The 21,941-nt window shown below is 46.2% G+C and overlaps 1 protein-coding gene across 3 annotated transcripts in view; it reads right to left on the reverse strand.

Annotated features, from left to right (window-relative positions):
• myo3a (myosin IIIA) overlaps window positions 1-21,941 on the reverse strand; it is a 722,675-nt gene that overhangs the window by 645,624 nt on the left and 55,110 nt on the right. For all 3 annotated transcript variants that reach the window (XM_085987739.1, XM_085987740.1, XM_085987738.1), the window contains exon 2: window positions 12,965-13,148. In XM_085987739.1, coding sequence (XP_085843865.1) covers window positions 12,965-13,132 — 168 coding nt within the window. In that variant the 5' untranslated portion in view covers window positions 13,133-13,148. The remainder of the gene's footprint in view (window positions 1-12,964; window positions 13,149-21,941) is intronic.

Genomic DNA, 21,941 nt, shown 5'->3' on the forward strand with positions numbered 1-21,941 from the left:
ATTGAATCTACTTCCACTACCCCTCAGGCAGTGCATTCCAGATCACAACAGCTCGCTTTGTAAAAAATGTTTTCCTCATGTCGCCTCTGGTTCTTTTGCCAATCACATTAAATCTATGTCCTCTGGTTACTGACCCTTTTGCCATTGGAAACAATTTCTCCTTATTTACTCTATCAAAACTCTTCATGATTTTGAACACCTCTATCAACTCTCCTCTTAACCTTCTCTGATCTAAGGAGAACAACCCCAGCTTTGCCAGTCTCTCCACATAACTGAAGTCCCTCATCCCTGGAACCATTCTAGTAAATCTCTTCTACACCCTCTTTAAGGTCTTGACATCCTTCCTAAAGTGTAGTGCCCAGAATTGAACACAACACTCCAGCTGAGTCCTACCCAGTGTTTTACAAAGGTTTAGCATAACTTCCTTACTTTTATATTCTGTACCTTTATTTATAAAGACAAAGGTCCCACATGTCTTTTTAACAGCCTTTTCAACTTGTTCTGCCACCTTCAAAGATTTGTATTAATACACCCCAGGTCTCTCTGTTCCTGAACCCCCTTTAAAATTGTATAATTTTGTTCATATTGCCTCTCCTCATTCTTCCTATCAAAATGTATCACTTCACACTTCTCTGTGTTAAAATTCATCTGCCATGTGTCTGCCCATTTCACCAGTCCTCCTGAAGTCTGTTCCTATCCTCCTCATTGTTTACTAAATTTCCGAGTTTTGTGCCATCTGCAAACTTTGAAATTATGCCCTGCATAGCCAAGTCCGGGTCATTAATATATATCAAAAAGAGCAGTGGTCCTAAAACTGGCTTCTGGGAGACACCACTGTATTCATCCCTCCAGTCTGAAAAGCCATTTAGCCCTACTCTCTGCTTTCTGTCCCTTAGCCAATTTCGTATCCACGCTGCCACTGCCCCTTTAATCCATGGGCTTCAATGTTGCTAACATGTCTATTATGTAATGGAAGCAAGTAAAATCTGGTATCGAAACCTTATCCGAAGACACCCACACCAGAGGGCGTACAGACTAAAAAGGTCAAACTACATTTCTCAGACAGGAAGAGGTTACACTTCCCAATTAAGTCAATGGGAGATTTATGCCAGCTGCTAGCTGCTAGCTGCCAATTTGCAGGTTCTACTGGTGCACGGCCTTGTCAGTGGCTATTAAAGTGACAATAGCTCTTACTTTTTATGCAATTGATTCATTCTAGACCACCCTGAGTGACCTCATTCACTTTGGCTAATAGACACTGCACCATTGCATTAAAAAGGTTACACCTTCTCTGTTCAGGCAGGCATCTCAGTTTATATTCTTTCTGATGCATCCAGTAAAGTAGAGGGAGTGCACATTCAACTTTTATTGAGAGGCAATCGAGAAGATCGGGCGTCGTGGAGGGGAGGTTCAGCGAGGGAGGGAGAGATCGCAGGGAGGAGAAATCAGATCGAGGGGGAAGAGATTGGATGGAGGCAGGGAGAGATTGGATCGAGGGGGAAGAGATTGGATGGAGGCAGGGAGAGATTGGATCGAGGGGGAAGAGATTGGATGGAGGCAGGGAGAGATTGGATCGAGGGGGAAGAGATTGGATGGAGGCAGGGAGAGATTGGATCGAGGGGGAAGAGATTGGATGGAGGCAGGGAGAGATTGGATTGAGGGGGAAGAGATTGGATGGAGGCAGGGAGAGATCGCATCAGGTCTGCTTGAGGTGCGGAGCACTCCTACTTCTCCGGGGCCACAAGCAGTGCTGGATCTGGGAGCTCCCGCTTCCCCTCAGCTGCTGGGTTTCCCGAGCTGGGAAAGCTTTTAACTTCAGATGGCTGCCATAATCTGAGGAACGCAGCCTCACCGACGTATTAAGATCACTGACCCGCCTCTCCAGAGTGGATCACTCGGACGACCTCAAACCCGCCGCGGTTAAACCAGAACTAGGCGTGTTCATGTAGTGTATGTACCTTTAAGGGGAGAACTACTTTTTACAGCTACTGTATACTGTAGTACCGGCAGTGACCACACCTGTATATAAACCCTGAGTAGGGATCTGTACGTTTAGTTTTAGAGTAACCCTCATCCAGTAAATACCTGTTGATTGTTCCTGCAGTCTCGTGTCTAGTTATTGAAGGGCACACAACATCAAAAATACACGGATCTAACAGTGGCGACGAGGCAGATTCGAACCTACCTGCAACTCTGCATTACCCCCCAGGGATTCGCTCCTGGAGAACAGTGGAAGAAAGTTGAGGCCAGAAGCACGGGCGTCGACCATGAGCAACTGCCCAGTCATCCAGCAGAGATTTGAGCATCGCAGGGGAGGCTGTTGAGAGCTGGGCTTGGTTCTCCAGTCACGGTGGTCCAGCGAAACAGGCTGGCAACAGGTACGGCGCAGACCCTTCCCAGACAGCGGCGGCTAGAGCCGACCGACGGCACAGAAAAGGCCGAGCAGCGTCGACGGGAGAAGAGAAAGGGTAGAGCGCACAGGGCGCAGCGTGTGTTGAGGACCGAGCGGCGTCGACAGGAGAAGAGAGAGGGTAGAGCGCACAGGGAGCAGCCGGTGTTCAGGACCGAACAGCGTCGACAGGAGAAGAGAGAGAGGCGCAAAGGAAAACGCACAGAGCGCAGCCGATGTTCAAGGGACGAGCAGCCACAGCGGGGAAGAAAGGGAAACGCGCAGAGCACAGCCGGTGTTCAAGGGACGAGCAGCTGCAGCGGAGAAGAAGGGGGAGCGCGGGAAACGCCATTTTGAGCCGCAGCGGAGAAGAAGGGAGAGCGTGGGAAAATGCCATTTTGAGCCGCAAGAAGAAGGGAAAGCGCGGGAAAACACCATTTTGAGCCAGTCTAACCACACCCAGGGATGCTGAAGAGTGGCAGTATCACAGCGTTCGACAATGAAGTCGAAGATTGGACGACATATGTCGAACGCATAGAAGTGTACTGCAAGGCGAATGAAGTGCCAGATGACAGGAAAGCGCTGGTATTGTTGAATTCCATGGGTGCAAAAACGTATGGCTTACTGCGAAACCTAGTAACCCCAGAGAAGCCAGTGGACAAGGATTTTGGAAACATAGTATCAATCCTACAGAACCACTTAAACCCCACACCACTGCTGATAGCAGAAAGATTTAAGTTTCACAAAAGGAACCAGCATAAAGACAAAAGTAATGCTGAGTATTTAACGGAACTGCGCAAGCTATCGAAACACTGCCAGTTTGGAACGGGACTAGCAGATACGTTAAGGGACAAGTTTGTGTGTGGGCTTCAAAGTGAAGGAACCCAGAAACGGCTTCTATCAGAAAAGGATCTTACGCTGGACAAGGCTTTCAGCATGGCAGTATCACACGAAGCAGCCACACGGGGCGCTGCAGAGATACAATGGAGACCGCAAGAATATGGCACAAATGAAATGTCATACGGAACAGTGAAGTGCTATCGCTGCGGCAGAATGACACACGACCATAATGATTGCTGGTTTAAGGACAAAGTGTGCAGACAGTGTGGAAAAGTAGGACACATAGCAAGAGTCTGCAGGTCGGGAAAGAAAACCAGCAGCAAGAAATCTCCACAGGAGAAGTACAAGAAGGTACATAAGGTGACGGAGAGTAGTTCAGACGAACAGAAAAGTGATACAGACTCCGGAAGCAAGGAGCTGGGTTGTCTGAAACTACATAAGGTGATCCAAATGGAGGATCATCAAACTATCTGGGTCATGCTCAAGATAGCTGGAGTCCAAGTGAAAATGGAGTTGGACACAGGATCAGCCCTAACAGTCATAAACCGAAGGGACTACAAGCGGCTATTCTCACATATACCCTTGAGAGGTACAGAGATTGTCTTGAAGATGTACATGGGGCAAAAAGTCTACCCCAAAGGAAAACTAAGGGTGAACGTTGTATATAATGGTAAGGAAACACCAAAAATGGACCTATATGTATTGCCAGATGGCGGACCACTACTACTAGGACATGAATGGATCCGGAAGATACAGCTAGATTGGCATTCCATACAAGCACTGACTGTGGATGCCAAAAAGGATGATGACGCCACACCTGGACGATTGTCAAAAATGCTAACTGATGCACAAGAAGTGTTCCAGGAGGGACTTGGAATACTAAAAGGCATAACAGCAATGATCAAAATAGAGAAAAATGCAAGCCCAAAGTTTTTTAAGGCTAGACCGGTGCCTTATGCGATCTGCCCAGCCGTCGAAGCAGAGCTGGAAGGTTTGGAACGTTCAGGAGTACTGTCCAAAGTGGACTGGAGCGAGTGGGCCACACCCATCATTCCTGTAATGAAGAGGTCGTTGAGTAATACACCTGGGGAACCAAAGAAAGTTCGCATCTGTGGGGACTTTAAAGTGACAGTGAACCCAGTCCTTCACACGGTACAATATCCGCTTCCGCGGATTGAAGATATTTTCACCTCGCTATCTGGAGGGAAACGCTTCACTAAGATTGATCTGGCCCAGGCGTACCTGCAAATGGAGGTAGAAGAAGCCTCGAAATAGTACCTCACGATCAACACTCATAAAGGTCTCTACCAATACAACCGGCTGATGTTCGGGGTAGCATCAGCTCCGGCTATTTGGCAAAGGGCAATGGATCAAGTCCTGCAAGAGATTCCAGGGACCCAGTGTTATTTGGACGACATCCTGGTCACGGGCGAAAATGTCAGTGCTCACCTTGCCAACCTGGAGCAGATGCTCACTAGATTGAAAGAATATGGGCTCTGAGCAAATCGCCACAAATGCGAGTTTTTCCAGAAGCAGATCTCGTATTGTGGCCACGTTATTGATGAAGAGGGGTTACATAAGTCCCCTGAAAAGATTGAGGCAGTAGTCAAGGCTCCAGCACTGGAAAATGTGTCACAACTGAGGTCGTTCCTCGGGCTGGTGAACTACCATAAGTTCTTGCCGAATTTGTCTACAGTACTACACCCACTGAGCACCCTATTGCAAACGGGGGTACCATGGAAGTGGAATGACGAATGTAAACGAGCTTTCCAGAAGTGCAAAGAATTGATCACATCAAAAGAGGTGTTGGCTCATTTCAACCCAGCACTACCAATTCAGTTGCCGTGTGATGCATCACCCTATGGCATTGGAGCGGTGCTGTCGCACAAGTTCCCGGACGGCTCGGAGAGGCCGGTAGCCTTTGCGTCTCGGTCACTAACCTCAGCCGAGCGTAACTACGCCCAGATTGACAGGGAGGCCCTCAGCCTAGTGTGGGGAGTGAAAAAGTTCAACCACTATCTGCACGGGCAGAGATTCACCTTGCTGACGGACCACCAACCACTTGTCTCCATCTTTAATCCAAAGAAGGGCGTGCCGGTGATGACTGCGCAATGGCTACAAAGATGGTCGCTTTTTCTAGGGACGAACCAATATGAAATCGAGTATAAGGGCACGAAACAGCATGGAAACGCTGATGGGCTATCACGCCTGCCACTGCCTACTGCGGAGGAAGCACCAGCAGTGGACCCTGTCGAAATATTTCATTCGACTATAATTGAACGCTTGGCAGTAACTAACGCTGATATAGAGAAGGAGACCCGAAATTACCCGACACTGTCTTGGGTGTATGACTTGACGGTGAAGGGATGGCCAACACATGGCGACTCACTGTTGCCAGCATTCTCATCCAGAAGAGAACAGCTGTCAGTATGCCAGGGGACCTTGATGTGTGGATCCCGAGTGGTAATTCCACTCAAGTTAAGGGAGAGAGTGCTCAATGAGCTTCACGAAGGCCATCTGGGAGGGGTGAAAATGAAAAGCCTTGCTAGGGCTTATGTGTGGTGGCCAGGGATCGATCAGCAAATCGAGGACCTGAAAAAGAGCTGCTCAGGATGCCAGAAGGTCCAAAATGCACCACCACATGCCCCTCTACACCCATGGGAGTGGCCCTCATCTTCATGGCAACGGGTGCATATTGATTTTGCTGGTCCATTCATGGACTCAATGGGCTAGAAATTCAGTAGGCTTTGCACCCAGTTTTTGCCCAAAGAGGGCTTTTGCGCCATTTGCTGAGATTGCGCCGATATTCAGCGCTGCGGTAATGGCGGCGTTAGCCAGTAGCGCTGCGCCGCCACCGGTGACGTCGTCGGTGTGCGCAGTGCCCCGCTACCGCCCCGCTACCGGCCCGACCGCCATATTTAGTTGCGGCCGCCTCTTCCGCAGCGGCCGCAAACAGCGATCTGAAAACGGGGCCGTCCTGCAGCCTTAGTGGGGCGAGTTAAGGCGGAGGTGCGGCCGGCCGCTTTTTCAGCGGCCGCCTGCCCGCACCTCCTTCCCCGGCCTCCTCCACCCCCCCCCGCGACATTGCCGGCTGTTTTCCGGGAGCCCGGCACTTCTCCGTGGTGCCGGGCTCATTTGCTGGCACTAGCGAGCGGCGATCTCGCTGTTGCAGGCACCTCCCCCTTAAGAGAGGGAGGAAGGCCTGCAGTACCGCAGCCTGCCGCTCCGCAGCGGGTGGCGCTGCGGCACCTAGCGCGCCAAAATTCAGTTTCAGCGCCCCAAGCGGGGGCGGCCACACCCTTGAATAGCGGCCGGCTTCGACTTGGGGCGCTGAAACTGAATTTCCGGCGGGCGCAAGTGGCTCCGCGCGCAGCGGTAACTTCTGGGCGCAAGCGAGCTGGCGGGCCCAAACTGAATTTCTAGGCCAATGTTTCTAATAGCCGTGGATGCGCACTCAAAATGGCCTGAGGTGATCAAAATTTCGTCCACCACCACGGAGAAAACTATTGCAGTCCTACGGACCATGTTTGCCAGAGCAGATTTGCTCTGATAACGGACCACAGTTTGTGTCCGAAGAGTTTCGAAGATTTATGAAAAGGAATGGGGTAAGGCATTACACATCTGCCCCGTATCATCCAGCCACAAGTGGATTGGCTGAGAGGTTCGTACTAACCTTTAAGAAAGCAGTAAGGGCCATGTGCGATGACGACATTCCACTGCAGCATAAGGTGGACAATTTCCTGTTAGCCTACAGAAATGCGACACGTGCAGTCACCAACCAGACCCCGGCCATGATGTTCTTTAACCGAAGGTTGAGATCTCATCTGGATTTGCTCAGACCAAATGTACGAAGAGATGTTGAGAATAAGCAATTCCAGCACATCAATGAGAAGCCGACAAGGAGCTTCAATGTAGGGCAACCAGTCTTGGCCCGCGACTACCGAACAGAGAAATGGCAACCAGGAACGATATACACACGGCAGGGGCCACTAATGTACACAGTGGATATTGGGGAGAACATTGTGAGACACCATGTCGACCAGTTCCTAGAGTCACAGGAACGAGTCAACCCCATGACTCGCGCACCTGGTGATGAACCCGACATACAGGTAGCCTCTACCCCAGAAACAGTAGCCGGAAGCTGATGAACCAACTGACGACAGGGGGCCTCCGCACCAAGAACAAGACACTCAGGAAAGGCGCTATCCAGAAAGGATCAGGAAGCCGCCCCAAAGACTGAATTTATAAATGGACTATTTTCAGTGAATGTGCATGTTAACAGTGTTAATTGTTAAATGAATGTTATGGTACTGTCAATCTAAAAGGGGAGGAATTGTAGTGTATGTACCTTTAAGGGGAGAACTACTTTTTACAGCTCCTGTATACTGTAGTACCGGCAGTGACCACACCTGTATATAAACCCTGAGTAGGGATCTGTACGTTTAGTTTTAGAGTAACCCTCATCCAGTAAATACCTGTTGATTGTTCCTGCAGTCTTGTGTCTAGTTATTGAAGGACACACAACATCAAAAATACACGGATCTAACAGTTCACAGCGGGTTGGGGTCGGCTTTCACATTCTACTAATTTAACCCCTCCTCCTCCTCCTCCTCCTCCCCCCCACACTCTCCCGCCTGTCATGGAGGGGGGGGAGTTAAAACTGACCCCATCAGTCAATGGATGTCGCCTTCCAATTGCCTACAGCTGAGCATAATTCACATGACTAATAAATCATAGAAACATTCAGTGAAAAATTCATTCCTAACATGCTCATCCAATGAAAAGAGAGTTCAACATAAAAATGCACAAACACACCCATATAAATAAATTCCAGTTTTACTAATTTCCACATTATTACATTCCCAATTGAGTCATGAAAGCCTTGTGATATGGTGCTGGTTAGGGCGTCTCACAAGGAATCAATGGAAGCACTCATAGCTGCCATTCTGGAGCCCAACAACTATTCTGAGATCGTCCTTGTAGTCACAAATCTATCCTGAATTGTTACTAGGGTCCTCAATTGAGGGCAGCCATTTGTCCACCCTCTGGTCAGCAACATCTGGCTACTAATCTTCCACTCCCAAATCCTCCTGCTCACTGATGCTCTGTGTGTCATCCTGTGATATTCCCACCGACTCACTAAGAGCATCCACCTGAATGGAGGAGTCTACTATTTCTATCTGCAACAATATAAAGGAAGTTTCCAAAGCCCAGGCAGACCACCCTGGAGGCTGGGGCTTGAGTAATTAAGCTGCCATGATGGAGTGGATGAAGCGAGTATGGCAGTTGATGAGGTTGTTGAGCTGTACTTCAAAACAATCATCAGCATCACCTCTGAGGATTAAAATGAGTAGACTTTAGGAAGGGACACTCCCACACTTAAGGCTAAAAAATGTTACTGAGCAAGGAAAGGGGACCTTGCCATACTGTTGCACCTCTGCACACTAACTAATTATTGTACTACAGATGACCCCTGCCACTGCCAACCTGTTCCTGAACTTTCACCTCCTACTTTCCGATCTCTTCTGTGTCTTCCTAGGAGTTGGGCAGTATCCTCCTTGTGCACACTTAGATGTCACCGTTCTTCCTCCTTATAGCTGCTTTGCCCCTAATTCTGGGCAACCTTTTCCTTTGCAGGAAGATTACAGAGTAAGAAAGGCACCTGATTGGCACACCATTGAATTTCACCCAGATACGTGCAGACATTCCAGGGTAAGAATGCGTACAGGTGCAGGCTGGCAGTAATCATCTCGCATTTGGCCTCAGGCACTAGGAGAAGACACAGTGGTATGGAGGGAAAGGAGGGTGTGAGTGGAACATGAGGTGCCTTGCGAATTGCAACTGTCATTCATTTCATGATTTACACTGTGAGGGCAGTGTGGAAAAGGTGAGACATGGTTCTAACTTTGTTTTAGAATGTGCAGGGATACTCAAGCCTTCACTTACCTGCACCAACACTGTGAGATCATTAAACCTTTTCTGGCACTGCATGGCCATGTGTGGGGTGGTAGAGGTGGCAATGACTGCCTGAGATGCCTCCCTCCATAATGTTCTCTGGTTTCCTGTCTCTAAGAGACATTCCCTCCTTGCCACGTAAAAGGTTACTGCACAAGGTAAGAGCTCACGGAGTTGGGGGTAATATATTAGCATGGATAGGGGATTGGCTAACTAACAGTAAACAGAGAGTCGGGATAAATGGGTCATTTTCAGGTTGGCAAACTGTAACTAGTGGGGTGCCACAGGGATCAGTGCTGGGGCCTCAACTATTTACAATCTATATTAATGACTTGGATGAAGGGATCGAGAGTACTGTAGCCAAATTTGCTGATGATATAAAGATAGGTGGGAAAGTAATTTGTGAGGACACGAGGGGAGGAATCTTACCTGGAAGGCCGAGTTTGAGGCGGGACTGCTGGTTTACAGGTTCCAGTCCCGCCCCCAGCGACATCTGATGAACAGACGCTATTTTCCCCTGATTGGCCTTGTTAACCCACCCTGCAGGCTTGCCGGCCAATTAAGGGAAAGCCGATGTCAGATGATGTCAGTTGATGACGCTTCATCTGCCGGTTTTCTTAAAGGCATATGCACCACACTTGTTTGACAGATGATTTGACAATGTTTGACAGCATTGAAGTGCTGTCAAACACTGACAATCACTGTCCAAAGGTGAGCCCTTGCACCCAGGCTCTCCAATGACTCTCTCCTTAGGATAAAACAGATGACAGCTACAGCTGAGATTGCAGAAGCCATCCGTCACTTCACCTGATGAGATGGGCCTACACAAACATTTCGCAGCTTGTCACCTGCAGAAACATCTAACCACATTAAAAATTTATTTCAGAACTTTTCCTTACCTCTGATACTCACCAGTGTCCCATTGAATCCTTTAAACTACTTCTGCAGCTGTCACCTATACACAAAAATTACAGTAGACCCACATCATGCCTCACTTACCCTGGCAGGGTTCCCTGATGTCAGGAAGCCCGCAGTAGCAGTCGGAAAATTTGAAAATCCTCTTAACTGCCTGTTAACTACCTGTTAACAGGCAGTTAAGTGGCTGTAATCCTCTTCCCGCCTCTTGGAGTCGGGACCCTGCACAAATCGGAGACCCGACTCCCGGGAAGATTGGTTGGAGGCGGGTTGGGAGTGGGTTTGGGACCCGCTCCCATTTTCCCAGCAGTCCTGCCTCCAGACCCGCCTCCTCAGGGCTGGTAAAATCCAGCCCTGCAAAGGAATATAGATAGGTTAAGTGAGTGGGCAAAAATTTGGCAGATGGAGTATAATGTGGGAAAATGTGAGGTTATCCACTTTGGTAGGAAGAATAAAAAAGCAATTATTATTTAAATGGAGAGACTACAGAATGCTGTGGTACAGAGGGATCTGGGTGTCCTCGTACATGAAACACAAAAAGTTAGCATGCAGGTACAGCAAATAATTAGGAAGGCAAATGGAATGTTGGCCGTTATGGAGTATAAAAGTAGGGAAGTCTTGCTGCAACTGTACCGGGCACTGGGGAGACCACACCTGGAGTACTGCGTACTGTTTTGGACTCCTATTTAAGGAGGGATATACTTGCATTGGAGGCAGTTCAGAGAAGGTTCACTGGGTTGATTCCTGAGATGAAGGGGTTGTCTTATGAAGAAAGGTTGAGCAGGTTGGACCTATACTCATTGGAGTTTAGAAGAATGAGAGGTGATCTTATTGAAACATATAAGATTCTGAGGGGGCTGAACAGGTTAGATGCAGGGAGGACGTTTCCCCTAGTGGGGGAATCTAGAACTAGGGGGCATAGTTTCAGAATAAGGGGTTGCCCATTTAAAATGATGAGAAGGAATTTCTTCTCTCGGAGGATCGTGAATCTTTGGAATTCTCTACCCCAGTGAGCTGTGGAGGCGGAGTTATTGAATATATTCAAGGTGGAGATAGACCTATATTTGAGCTACAGGGGAGTCGAGGGTTATGGAGAGCAGGCGGGAAAGTGGAGTTGAGGCCAAGATCAGATTAGCCATGATATTATTGAATGGCGGGGCAGGCTCGAGGGGCCAAATGGCCTACTCCTGCTCCTATTTCTTATGTTCTTAATATCTCTGTCAGTAGGAGGCATTAGATAATATGGGGGCTCTTGTCACAGCTGAAACTGCCGAGGCTGTCCCTCCTCCTGACATTCTTCAAAGATCCTGCTTGTGTCTCTGTGATATTGAATCTTGTAATGAGCTTGCCCCTTTAGCTAACTGCGGCTTTTTACACACACTGCAACTGCACAGCATTTTCCTCCCTCCCACCATTATAAAGCTGCCTGCATACAAAGTAAGGCCAGCCTAGGGACAATAAGATGGGGTTTTGGCGGTTTCATGTGGGTGGTGCAAGTCCCCCTTTGCTACAGTTCTGGCAAGAGGAAGAATATCAGGCCTAAGAGTTTTAAATAAGTCTCGTCTGCAGGGTGCAGTGTAAACCTGAAGTCAGTTTGCCTATTTATAGGCGAAGGTGCCAAATTATTCCAAATGAAAGTTATTATTGAAGATTTGTTACTGATTATTTCAGGTATTTTTGTTACTGTTGAAAATCTTCTGTGCTCATTAATACACTCTTCAAGTACATTCAATACATTCTTCAAGTTAATCAGCGCTCACTTCTTTGCAGGCTCCCTGTTAAGCCTTCAAACAGCCAACTATAACAAGAAAACACCTTTCATTTGATGGCCAATCCTTCTCTCACCTCTAGTCTCCCACCTCTCTCTCTCTATTCTTCCTTGCCTTTCCCTATTTTATTAATGCTGCTATGGTTCTGCTCTTTCAGACATTGCTCTTTTGTTCCTCCAGGCTTACTTAAGACTCTTAGGAGGTCATTTTCAGCTTCACTGCCTGGGTGGTAATCTGGCGGTGCAGATCGCCCGCCCACTGCAAAACTCTTACAGTAATTCAAGCCTTTCGGAATGTTTCAAAATCTACCAGAGTTCACCGTGTAACATCTACTCGAGTGCTCAAAACATGTCATTGTACACATATTCCATCCTCACTGTGTTAAAATCAATACTTGTTGCATCGTGTCCTACTCCAACTCTGTGTCCTATTCCCAAGGCCTCAATACTGTGGTACACTTTACTTCCCTCAGCCTTCCCTTCTTCCTACAATATAAATGTTTTTAAACACAAGCTTAGTGCTACCTACACAGTGTTCCTGATTTTTCCCATGTTTTTTTTAAAACTTTTCTTCATCGTTGTCGGTGTTCTGCATTATCAGCATTGGTCCTTCGTATAGGTTTCTCAATAAAATGAAAACTCTCCTGTCAATCCCAATGTGAATCACCTTTGCATCGACCACTTGTTTTATTGCCTACTTTCGGTCAGTATTGCCTCTAAATCAACGTCAAATCATTATGTCAGAGAATGACTGAAACAAATGAAAATAAATGCTGAAATGGCTTCAATCAAGGCAGCCTGTGGAGAAGTGGAATGAATTGTAATAATGTGATATCTGGCTGCGAGCAGGTTGATCAGAAGGTTTTGTTCTTTTGTTAAGACCCAGGCACAGCACAGGCTGTAAATCCAAAAGACAATCAGGCTATAATCAGCACTTTGCGCTCCCTGTCATGTTAAAGCCACTTTATGTGTGTTTGATCAGTCATTAGACATGAACTAAAAGTGATGCAGGTAATGCTTTGTCAAACTACATTCGGAAAGGCTTGGGTAAAATGTAAAGGAAACAGCACACTGCAAACATCAGCAAATTTACTCACGTGGATTGGGTCCAGAATCTTAACTGCAGCCTTGCTGTCATTTTTTTTGTTTAATACTTTGAAGACTTTGCCATATGTCCCTTTGCCAATGGTTTCAATAATCTCCCATGTATCGGAGGGATCAGGGAAGCTGTCAAAGATGATCGTTTTTCCAGTTAATGGGAACATCTCTAAGAGTGATCTCCTGGCAAACAATGGAAAAGAAACAATAAATAAAATACATTAAAATTTTGTTTTGACCCAAACACAATGAACTGGGATAGAAATTCAAAAGGCAATGTGACTCTAATGAGCTTTCTGCCATCCTCCAGTCATCTTGTGTATAAGAAATACAGAAGTGTTTGTTACAGACCAGGCTTTCTCCAAACAGTTATGTGCTTATGGCAAAAGGCAGTTTCCATTAGCCCGCAATGACTCCTATGATAAGATACCTGTGTCATGTGTGTCGAGAGTAGGATAGGATGAAATGTAATTAATAATGACCCCCTAGTTGTGGTATATAGGGCACCAGAGATCACGTGGGATGCCCATCACATTCTTCTATCTCCTTTGAAAGGTAAAGAAAAGACTTGCATTTATATCGAACTTTTCATGACCTCAGGACATCTCAAAGCATTTTACAGCCAATGAAATACTTTTGAAGTGTAGTCACTGTTGTAAAGGTAGAAATGACTATTCTATCAGACAAATGTGTACAAAGGCAAAGCTATAATCAGGTTATTTATTGGTAAAATAATACACAGAAGCAATGAAAGACAGTAAGATACATTGGGGATCCTGTAATTGGGAGCTCACAGTGGGAGCAGCATTCACGAGCGCATAATCGGGAAATTGTGAGCCTGCAACCCATGACTTTCGGGGTGTGTGCTGCATTTTCCACAGATGCTTGAAGGAGAAAAAATTGCAGGGATATGGGGAATGAGCGGGGGTAGTGGGACTAACTGGATTGCTCTTCGAAAGAGCCGGCGCAGACTCGATAGGCTGAATAGCCTCCTTCTGTGCTGTGCTATTCTATGAATCTCTGAGAGGTTGCATTACGCAATCACGCAATTACAATAAATGACTTAGAAAAGAACAAAGATAAAATTAGTCCATAAAAGGTTAAAATATCCTTCTTAAAATATATTTCTTAGGTTGGTAATTTTCAGGACTTTTAGATGAAACAGCCTTTCATAGGCCTTCATAATGCAATGTTTTATGGGGATGATATGATTCCTAGTTGTTCGGAGTTCTTCTCAGTGTTAGATTCGAATTTCGGAGTAAAACCAGAAGGAGAGACAGAACTGCTGACAAAGTTAAAGTTTATTAGAAAACGGCCGGAAGGCCTTGTGCACAAGGGAGAGGAGGGAGCCTCCTCAGACTCGCACCTGTCTCTCTACCGAAATACAGCATACAAACATTTTATATACCTTTAAATAAGCGACGCCCACTGGTTACAAAAGTGGGCATACACATACAGACAACGTCACTACAGTTACTCTCTTATTGGTTGGGTGATTAGTCACTTAATGTCGGGAGCCGCCCTGAAGTGTTCTTTGACATACAGCATAACACCTAGTTTCTAGACATCTAGCTTCTGTGAGCAGGGTCGCTTAATTCTTGAGATAATAAACAATGTCAGCTTTTGGTTGTGAGCAGACATTACAAAGGAAGATAAGGTGTTTGAGGCAAAGATAGAAATTGCCGACTCCCTATGAAGTTCAGTTTCCCTTATCTCTCAGAAAGCCAGCTGCATTAAGCACTGCTTCTGTAACACTGATAACAACAAAGACCTCTAGTGAATATGCTGTGGTCTGCTATTTCTACAGTACTTACTTAAAAAGGGTTAATATGATGGTCAAGTATCCCATCATGCTTTGCAGCTACCTAAATGCTACATGTACATTTTATATACATATATTTCTTAATAAGTGAAGCTAATCATCCTTTACATATGATTTCTAGTACTACAGCCCTCCCTACAGCTTTGGTTAATGTATTTAAAGACTAGAGGATTCAGGCTTTGGTTCACAGGCCTACTTTTGTGATCCAACATCAGAAATGAAGACAAAACAATCTGCCCAGTGATTTATGTCATGGGTAATTTTTCATGGTATAGCTAAGTGCCAGCGGGGAGTAAAAAAAGCAGATTGGTTGAAATGGCTGAAATACACTTACCTTAACAATAGTGCACCCATTCCATGAGCCTCTGTAAACCTGCTGCTGCCTAGCAACTCTGGACATAGTTTCATGTAGTCGTGATTTGGATCTGACATTCTACACACCAAAATGGTGGGAAATTGCGTAGGAAGAACCTGTCCCCAAATTACTATTTAAACGAAGTGTCCATCTGTTTGAGGTGGGCTGGCAGTGGAAAATCCAGGTGCCTATCTGTTCTGCTCCTGTGTGGATTATTAGTGTCGTACTAAGTACATTGTACTTTATCTCGTTTTCATACATTCGAACACTTTACCTACTTTAGCCTCAGTAATCCTTTAACCTTTCTGCAATTTCCCTAAATTACCACACTCTGGAATCTCTGCTTAACTTGCAAGTAATATTTGCCCAGAAAGAAAATGTAATTCGTTGCTGATTTTCAAATATATCGCAAGCAATATATAGAGATTTGCAGTGTCAAATGCAGAGTTGCTGCTTGCGTTGGAACTCAAATGTTTGCAGCATTAAACAATACAGTGAATGGAAATTTACCTCCTCATCATCAACAATGACATTGTGCACGACCCAGTGATAGAAGTTACTACGAGGCCCACAGCTCAACTCGGACCATGCAACAGTGTCCCTGAGGTTTGGGCACCAGCAGGTATTTTCCATTCCTTTCTTTTTGCTTTTATTCTTGGAATTCGTCAATGGGACCAGATTTACCTTGTGCAAAAACATTTCTCAATTTGCCACTTTGGCACTACAGCATTTCGTTTCCCTAGTACTTCTTTAAAAGTCTCCACCTTTAGCTAAACCCAGGGGGGAAACTGTATGAAAGCAGCCAGGCGGAGCTAAAATAGGAAGAATGGCACATGTATTCTAGAGGTAATTCACTGTTTATATACTACGTAGCATTTTACAGCACCAGACGGTGCCATTTGGCCAAAGGTGCCTGCGTTGCTCTCTAAGACCTATCCACTTAGTCCCATTTCCTTTGATTTTTTTCTTTTTCAGATATTTATCCACTTTCCTTTTACAAGCTATTATGGATTATACTTCCATGCAATTTTTGGTAGGACATTCCACATCATAGTAACCCTTTCCAAAAAAAACTTCTCCTAGCCTCAGCCTTTGTTCTTTTTGGTCATGATCTTAAATTTATGCCCTGAAGCTCGCTCTCACTGACCTGTGGAACTCATCTTTTTTGATTTACCTTACCAAAACAGCTCATAATTTGAACACCTCTATAACTTTCACTACTCTAATGGAAAAAAAATGATCTCGTCTTTCTTAATAACTAAAGCCTCTCATCATAGTAAATGTCTTCTGTACTCTCCCCATGGCCTTGACATTGCTCCTAGGTGCCCAAAACTGGACACAATAGTCTAACTTTGGCCGATTCATTGCTTTGCATCAGTTTACAATGATCTCTTTGCTTTTATATTCCATGGCCCTATTTATAAAATCTAGGATCACATGCACTTTCTTCATAACTTTATCAACTTATCCTTCCACTTTTAAAGATTTGTGTATCTTGAACCCTTAAGTCCCTCTGCTCCTCTTCTACTTCTAAAGTTTTACCATTTAGTGTAGACGTCCTCTCCTTTTTACTGCTACTGTAGGAACGGAGGTTCCTATCAAAAAGACTGAGTTCGACTCAGGCAATTAAAATAATGAACTTTAATGAAACCAAACGAGTTTAAACTGGAAACTGCTAGAACACATCAATAACAAGTCTACTCTCCTTGAGGACTCCACGAGGACTGATCCTCTGGTCAGAAGACTGACATCATGACATCATCACGTTCTTCCCGCCACTGGGGCATCACGTGACTAACGGCATGATGTCATCACGTTGAAACCGTGCTGTAAAGGTAACTAGGCATTGTACAGTCAAACAGTGTAATTAAAGGTACAGGCACAGACAGTAACTACATTGCTGTTAAAGGAATTATGTACAACCGCTCTGAGTCCTTTGGTGGCTCCGCTGTAGTGTATGTACCTTTAAGAGGAACTATGGTTTTGAAGCCCCTGTATACTATAGTACCAGTAGTGACCACTCGGGTATATAAGTCTGTGTAGCGTCTTGTGTAGTTAGTTCACCTCCAGGCTTTGTTCAGTAAACACTTGTTAAAATCAACTCCTGCATTCCGTGTCTCCATTAACACACGGATCTAACAGTGGCGACGAGTTAGAAACGAACTTACCTGCAATTCGGCAGCACCTCAAGGGGATCGATTCCTCAGAAGCCAGAAGCAAGAAAATAAACAGTGGTTTCACCAGCTAAACGGGCTGGTGGCAGGTAGTGCACTGATCCTTCCTGGGCTGCGGTGGGCTGGAGCTCAATCGGGTGGCTCTGCAACAGGGCCGGGCAGCGAGTCGGGAAGCAGAAGCAAAGAGAGAGGCAGGGTGGAGCACTCAGGGCGCGGCCGGTGCTGCAAAGCAGGTCGGCGTTCAGACCGAGCAGAGGGAGGGGAAAGTCCCAGAGGGTCCGCTCCACGATGGGAACGGTTCTCCAAGTAACGGAGAAACTATTGAAGAGATATATATAAAAAAAAAGAGAAATACCACGAAAAGCTGCAGGTCGCAACGGGAACCGTGGAGAACAGCATTGGCAGCAGCGGCAGCGGCGGGAAAGCACAGGAGGTGCCATCTTAACTCGGCGGGGAAGAAAGAAAAGCGCGGGAGGCGCCATTTTGATCTATCGGGGACGGAGGAAAAGCACGGGAAGCGCCATTTTAGATTTTCAAGATGCCGAAGACTGGCAATATTACTGCTTTCGATAGTGATATAGAAGATTGGACCACATATGTGGAAAGAGTGGAGGTATATTGCAAGGCGAATGAAGTAACGGATGATAAAAAGGCATCGGTACTTCTAAATCTGATGGGCGCAAGGACATACGGGCTGTTACGAAACTTGATCACTCCAGCCAAACCGATGGACAAGAATTTTAAGGAGATTGTTGATACCTTGCAGGAGCACTTAAACCCAACACCGCTGCTGATAGCGGAACGATTCAAATTCTTCAGGAGGAATCAGCACAAGAATGAAAGTAACGCTGATTACTTCACCGAATTACGAAAGCTGTCAAAGCAATGCCAATTCGGGGCAGGACTGGCAGATTCTCTACGAGACAAATTCGTCTGCGGTCTCCTAAGCGAAGGAACACAGAAAAGACTACTTTCTGAGAAAGATTTGACACTGGACAAGGCTTTCAGTGTGGCTGTATCATACGAAGCAGCAGCAAGAGGAGCTGCAGAGATACAGCAAAAGCCACAGGACTTCGGCACCCATGAAAAGACATGGGGTTTCGAGAGATGTTATCGCTGAGGCAGATCCACCCATGACCAGAAGGACTGCTGGTTCAAGGACAAAGCATGCAGGCAATGCGGAAAGATGGGACACATTGCACGTGTATGCAGATCTGGAAAAAAATCCGCTGACAGTAAAAAGGTCAATAAGGAAAAGTACAGAAAGGTACAAATGATGACGGACAGTAGCTCCGAAGACCAGAAGAGCGATAGCAACTCCGGAAACAAGAGACTAAGCTGTCTCAAATTACATAATGTAATTGCCAAAGAAGATTACCAGACCATTTGGGTTACCCTCACGATAGCGGGGTCCCCAGTCAAAATGGAGCTAGATACAGGATCAGCTCTGACCGTCATGAGTCGACGGGATTACGAGTGGCTATTTCCGCATGTACCTTTGAAAGACACATCCATTATCTTGAAGACATATACGGGGCAGAAAGTATACCCCAGAGGGAAAATAAGGGTGCCTGTTGTATACAACGGCAAGGAAATACAGAAGTTGTATTTATACGTTCTGCAAGATGGTGGTCCACCGTTGTTGGGACGTGAATGGATCAGAAAGATACGTTTAGACTGGCACTCCATTCAGGCACTGACGGTGACCAGTAAGAAAAAAAATGATGATGACGTCATACCTGGACGATTAAAAGAAATCTTGGCTAATGCCAAAGAAGTGTTTCAACAGGAACTAGGAACCCTGAAAGGCACCACCGCCTCAATAAAAGTGGAAGATGCGGCAATTCCCAAGTTTTTTAAGGCAAGGCCGGTGCCATACGCAATTCGTCCAGCCGTCGAGGCAGAGCTGGAGAATTTGGAAAAAGCAGGCGTGTTATCCAAGGCAGATTGGAGCGAGTGGGCAACACCCATCATCCTGGTCATGAAGAAAACGTTGAATAATGATAAATCTGAAGAACAGAGAAAAATTTGCATCTGTGGGGACTTCAAGGTGACTGTAAACCCGGTTCTTCACACGGTACAGTATCCTCTTCCGAGGATAGAAGATATTTTCGCCTCACTATCCGGAGGGAAACGTTTCACCAAAATTGACTTGGCACAGGCATATCTACAGATGGAGGTTGAGGAGGCCTCTAAAAAGTATCTCACGATAAACACACACAAAGGCCTGTACCAGTACAATCGACTGGTTTTCGGAGTGGCATCAGCTCCGGCTATCTGGCAAAGAGCTATGGAGCAAGTCCTGCAAGGGATTCCGGGGACTCAATGCTAACTAGATGACATCTTTGTAACAGGAGAAAACGACAACGAGCACCTTGCCAACTTGGAGCAGGTGCTCACGAGGCTGAGAGAACAGGGCCTACGAGCAAATCGCCCCAAGTGCGAATTTTTCCAGAAACAAATATCATATTGTGGCCATATCATTAACAAAGAAGGGTTGCATAAGTCACCTGAAAAAATTGAAGCGGTCGTAAAGGCCCCAGTGCCTGAAAATGTCTCACAATTAAGGTCGTTCCTGGGATTAATAAATTACTATCATAAATTTTTACCAAACTTGTCGACGGTTCTGCACCCTCTTAACGCACTGCTACAAACGGGAGTAGTTTGGAAATGGAGCGAAGACTGTAAACGCGCCTTCCATAAATGCAAAGGCTTGATCACGTCCAGGGAAGTGTTGGCTCATTACAACCCATCACTGCCAATCAGACTGGCGTGCGATGCATCCCTTTACGGCGTGGGAGCGGTATTATCGCATAGATTCCCTGATGGCTCGGAGCGGCCGATAGCTTTTGCGTCACGCTCATTGAACTCAGCTGAGCGTAACTATGCCCAGATCAACAGGGAGGCACTCAGCCTGGTGTGGGGGGTGAAGAAATTCAACCATTACCTACACGGACAAAAATTTACCTTGTTGACTGACCATCAACCCCTCGTCTCCAAATTCAACCCTAAAAAGGGCGTTCCCATTATGACAGTGCAAAGGCTACAGAGGTGGTCCCTTTTCCTAGGGGCACACCAATATGACACAGAATAAAAAGGAACAAAACAGCATGGGAATGCTGACGGGTTATCGCGCCTGCCGTTGCCAACAGTAGAAGAGGCGCCTACAGTGGACCCAGTGGAGATGTTCCACTCTACCATAGTGGAATGTCTACCGGTGACAAATTCTACCATTGAAAAGGAAACGAGAAATGACCCGACTCTCTCACGAGTCTACGATTTAACGGTGAAGGGATGGCCAGCACATGGCGAACCACTGTTGCCAGCATTCTCGCAAAGAAGAGAACAGCTGTCAGTGTGCCGAGGAACCTTGATGTGTGGATCCAGTGTGGTGATTCCACCCAAACTCAAGGATAAAGTGCTAAAGGAGCTTCACGAGGCGCATCTGGGTGGAGTGAAAATGAAAAACTTAGCCAGAGCGTTTGTGTGGTGGCCAGGTATCGATGGAGACATCGAAGAAATGACCAAGAGCTGTCTAGGATGCCAGAAGGTCCAAAACGCCCCACCACAAGCCCCTCTACATCCATGGGAGTGGCCCTCATCTCCATGGCAAAGGGTACATATCGACTTTGCTGGTCCATTTATGGACTCAATGTTCTTAATCGTGGTGGATGCACACTCCAAGTGGCCGGAGGTAATAAAGATGTCCTCCACCACCACGGAAAAAACCATCACAGTATTAAGGACCATATTCACCAGGAATGGGCTGCCTGAACAGATCTGTTCTGATAATGGACCGCAATTTGTATCCGAAGAATTCAGGAAGTTCTTAAAAAACAATGGGGTTAAGCACTACACGTCCGCCCCATACCATCCCGCCACCAATGGATTAGCTGAAAGGTTTGTCCAGACCTTCAAGAAGGCCATAAAGGCCATGGGTAATGAAGACATAAATCTACAACATAAGGTAGATAACTTCTTGTTTGCGTACAGGAATGCAACACATGTGGTTACAAACCAAACCCCCGCCATGATGCTTTTCAATAGAAGACTAAGATGCCGGCTGGATTTGGTCAAGCCAAACATCAGAAGGGATGTAGAGAACCGACAATTTCAAAGCATGAATGAAAGGCCAACTAGAACCTTCCAGAGAGGTCAACCAGTTTTGGCCCGGGACTACCGTACCGAGAAATGGCAGCCTGGAACTATTTGCACACGACTAGGACCGCTGATGTATACCGTGGACATTGGAGAAAGCATAATAAGGCGCCATGCTGACCAGATCATAGAGTCATCCGAAAAAGGACAACCTACACCACAACTCTATACGCCTAGTGATGAAGCAGAGATACCCGTAGTATCTACCTCCGATCCGGTGATACTGGAACCAGATGAACCCGACACTGGCATTGAAGCTGAATCGACCTTGCCAAAAGAACCTACTACACCACCGAAACCTACTACACCACCGAGGTGTTATCCGGACCGAGTCAGGAAGCCTCCAGAGAGACTGAATTTGTAATTGATTAACTTCAGCAAATGTGTAGATTATTGTTCTTGTAAAAATGTTATTTAATGATTACTTAAAATGTTATGTACTATTTATCTAAAAGGGGAGGAATTGT

Source organism: Somniosus microcephalus, chromosome 5 (genome assembly GCF_052327205.1).
Source record: "Somniosus microcephalus isolate GS21.2 chromosome 5, FLI_Smic_1.0, whole genome shotgun sequence".
In the NCBI taxonomy this organism is placed as follows: domain Eukaryota; kingdom Metazoa; phylum Chordata; class Chondrichthyes; order Squaliformes; family Somniosidae; genus Somniosus; species Somniosus microcephalus.